The sequence below is a fragment of the Hippopotamus amphibius genome, chromosome 2 (assembly GCF_030028045.1).
Source record: "Hippopotamus amphibius kiboko isolate mHipAmp2 chromosome 2, mHipAmp2.hap2, whole genome shotgun sequence".
In the NCBI taxonomy this organism is placed as follows: domain Eukaryota; kingdom Metazoa; phylum Chordata; class Mammalia; order Artiodactyla; family Hippopotamidae; genus Hippopotamus; species Hippopotamus amphibius.
In genome coordinates, this window is record NC_080187.1 from 28927311 (window position 1) to 28931202 (window position 3892).

The 3892-nt window shown below is 36.1% G+C and overlaps 1 protein-coding gene across 1 annotated transcript; it reads right to left on the minus strand.

The window, feature by feature from the left end:
* Positions 1-422: 422 nt before the first annotated feature.
* LOC130844291 (olfactory receptor 13D1) lies at positions 423-1367 on the minus strand. The gene has a single exon (XM_057720610.1). The coding sequence runs from the start codon at positions 1365-1367 to the stop codon at positions 423-425; it is 945 nt and encodes a 314-aa protein (XP_057576593.1).
* Between the last annotated feature and the right edge of the window lie 2525 nt (positions 1368-3892).

Genomic DNA, 3892 nt, shown 5'->3' on the forward strand with positions numbered 1-3892 from the left:
GTTGCATAGCAAAAACAATAAATGTTCACTTCCAAGAGACTGAGAAAAGAGACAAGGAAGAGAGAAGAAAGGAGGAGAAAGGAAATATATGGAGGAGAGAGAAAAGGGGAGAACAGAAGAGAGGAGATGGGAAGTGAGGAAAGAGAAGGGAGGAGGGAGAGACAGAAACAGAGAGACAGAGTTGATTCATCTTGATGAACAGCATCATGGTCTTCATGGGAGCAATTAGCATATCTACTAGAGCTGGAACCCAGAAGATAAGATAGAATATGTACGTGACCATTTTATGTTGAAAGGATAAGAGTACCATATTTGGCTTTGCAAACACACAAGCTGTCATGACAATAGGTTTTGCAGTACCGTATTTAAATACAAAAGACAAGATTTATTTCCAGATTTAGGGTATCACATGTCACATTCTTTCATGTTTTCAATAAACGCAGGTGTCGGCTCAGGACTTTCTTCACAGCTTCTTTCACCTCCTTATTCCTCAGGCTGTAGATGATGGGGTTCAACATTGGGGTTACCACTCCATAAGACAGCCCAACGATCTCATCAGAAGTGTTTGTGTCCTTTGACTTGGGCTTCATGTACATAAAAAGGGCTGAACCATAGAATAAGATGACCACAGTCAGGTGGGCCGAACAGGTAGAAAAAGCTTTTTTTCTCCCTTCAGCAGAATTAATTTTCAGGATGGAAGAGAGGATGAAAACATAGGAGATGAAAATTAATAGTAGAGGAATCATCAATATAACAATATTTGTCACTGCCATGATAATCACATTGATGGCAATATCTGAGCAGATGAGTTTAAGAAGGGCCAGGATCTCACAGGTAAAATGGTTAATGACGTTATTACCACAGAAAGGTAATATCATTGTCATGACCGTTTGTAATAGAGAAGTCAGACAGCCTATGATCCAGGACCATGCAGCCATGTGCACATACAGCACCCGGTTCATGATGATGGGGTACCTCAGGGGGTTGCAGATGGCCACATGCCGATCATAGGCCATCACAGCCAGGAGGACACACTCAGTGGAGCCCAACCCAAGGGAGACAACCATCTGCAGAGCACAGCCAATGAAAGAGATGGATTTTCTCCCAAACCTGAATATGATGAGCATTGGAGGAATGGATGATGATGTGTAACAGATGTCCAAGAATGAGAGATTCCCAAGGAAGAAGTACATGGGGGTGTGGAGGCGAGAATCCAGTATGCTGATGATAATGAGGAGGCTGTTTCCCAGGAGGCTTATCATGTACATGATGAGGCAGAGCACGAACAGACAGAACTGGAGCTCTGGGTATTGGGAAAGTCCTACGAGAAAGAATTCTGTCACGGCTGAGTAATTCCCCATCTCCATGTGTCCATGTCACTCACCTTCAGGGTTTAGAAAAGCAAATGATTCAGGGAAATTTAAATTTGTAATGTAGATTTTCAACAACGCTTCACTTCTAGTATTGTACTTGACTCTTGGAACACTCCTAGGAATCAGAAAGGGCACAGATATGATATTAATTTTATTGATGATGGAAGTGAGGCTTTGAGAAATACCAAAGTCTTGGACAGCAGCACAGTCAAGGCTACTAATATTCCAAGAGTTCTACTGGGAAGTGCTAAATAAGATTCAGGATGAACTGTTTTTAAATGTAGCTATGTAAGAATGTCTTTATTCATGGAAAATTTTAATTTAAAGCTGTTTTCTGATGAAGATAGCCTCTATTTAAAAGATTATCTAAATCTAGCACCATATCATTTAACCTGGATAAAACTTTGGTAAATTGCTCCATTTTTCTGAGTCTCATATAACTCATGGTAAAGTAGGATAAAACAATAATTATTTGTCATGTTGTCAATAGAATTAAATTTGATAAAATCTGTTAGGTATCTAAAACAGTAGTGGTTCCAACATGCTGTGTGTGTGTGTGTGTGTGTGTGTATGTGTGTGTAACTATATATAAATGTATATATACTTATGCTTACTTTTTGTAATATAGTAATATTAAATATGTATTTTGCATATACAAACAAAGTTGAAGAAAGAATGGCTCTTTTTCTTTCTGTTCAGAAAAGGTCCCAGGTGAGTAAGGCCATTTTTCAAAATTTAGGTCAAAACAAGAGAAAATGGAAACAGTAACTTCACCAAAAACACTGAATCAACCCATTATCTGAACTTCTTATCTGAACTTCTTCAGTTACCTTTTTTCTCACTTATACCATTTCTCCTCCTGTGATACTCTCAGAGGAGGTTTTGTTTCTCCATGATCTTTGTCAGCAATCCCACAAAAATATTCTAATAGAGAAATATTTGTGTAAAAAATGTGCTTGCTATACAACACAACTTCAAGGAAAGTCCTGTAGCCCCTCATCCAATCACATTGTTACCCCTAGAGCCCTCTAATGTGGAAATTCTAGAGGCACTACTGTCACCCCAAATGTTCTGCAATTAGCACGCTGAGTTTCTTTGTCTCCCTATTCTACTGCCCTCTTTCTTTATGCTTCTGTACAAAGTGTTTTTTTTTCTTTTAAGCTAGAAGAATCCCTCTTATCTTAGGTATTACCTTTTCTAGGAAAACTTTCTCACCTCCTGTTGGGAGGAGGATGCCCTTTGTTTGCACTGTCACAGCACCCTTTGCTTATATCTCTTGTAGAGTCCTTCATGTTTTCATTTATTAAACTCAAACTATGCCACACATACTGTGGTAGGTAATGGGGATCCCATTGTGAAGGCTTGTTTTTCAAAATGGATGTTGAATGCAGAATGCTTATGAGATTTATTTTATACTTTTAAGAAACAATTTCTGTGCCATAGAGCATATTTCAATATGAAAAAGTTATGGAACATTTTACAAAACATTTTATCAAACTAGTCTGTTATTCTAAATTGTCAAGGGTAGAATAAAACTATGAAATCAATATTACTTATGCATATATATGCAAGAATCATAAACTATCCAAACTATATACTAAAGTGATACAGTTTATTTCATAAATTCATGAAGTTCCAAATTAATACTTGAAAATCTATCAATACAATGCCTATAACATTATAGGCAAAAAACAAAACAAAACATATGGTTATCTAATAAGATGCCAAAAAGCATTTGATAAAATATTACTCAATACTCATTCTTTGTAAAATTAAAATTTCTTAGTAATATAGATATAGGAGGATACATAATTTAGATAATAAAGATTGTCTCTTTAAAAAATTATTTGGCTACATAATTCAAAATGGCAAAACTCTGGAGTGTATCCCTAAAGGTAGTCAGAGATTGGTATTAGCACTATTATTACTACTTAACATTTTTTCCCCTTAGTGATCCACCCAATAGACTAGAATAAGAAGAATAATGACGTTGCATGTCTTTTCATGTTTCAGGTTAAATCATAATTTAAACGGTTACAACAGTTTTTCCCTCTAGGCTGCTGGGATTCTTGTTTGTGTTGGTTGTGGGTCATGCTACACATGTGAGAAGACATACCCTTACATGTTATACAACCAATGAAAAGAGTAATCTTGGAGAAGAGTAAAGGGAAAGGGAAATGGCCATGGTATAGTATTAAATTAAAATAGGAAGTTTCATAGCTATATAAATGATCACAATTTGTATATATGTGGCTGAAAAAAGCCACAGCAAAATCTTAACTTGTTTTCTCTAGAATGTGGGACTTGGGTGCATTGTTATTATTCTTAATTTTTCCTCATTCTCCAAATTTTCCTTAAGGAAATATTTTATGACTGTCAAAGTCAGAAATATTAAAAAGTTTTTCTTTGAAGGAAACAGTGGCAAAGATTTTCAGAATTTTATCCCCAGTTTTCATTAACACCCAGATAATGGAAAGGAAATTGGAGAGAGATTTTTTGATTTGTTACATAGACTGACT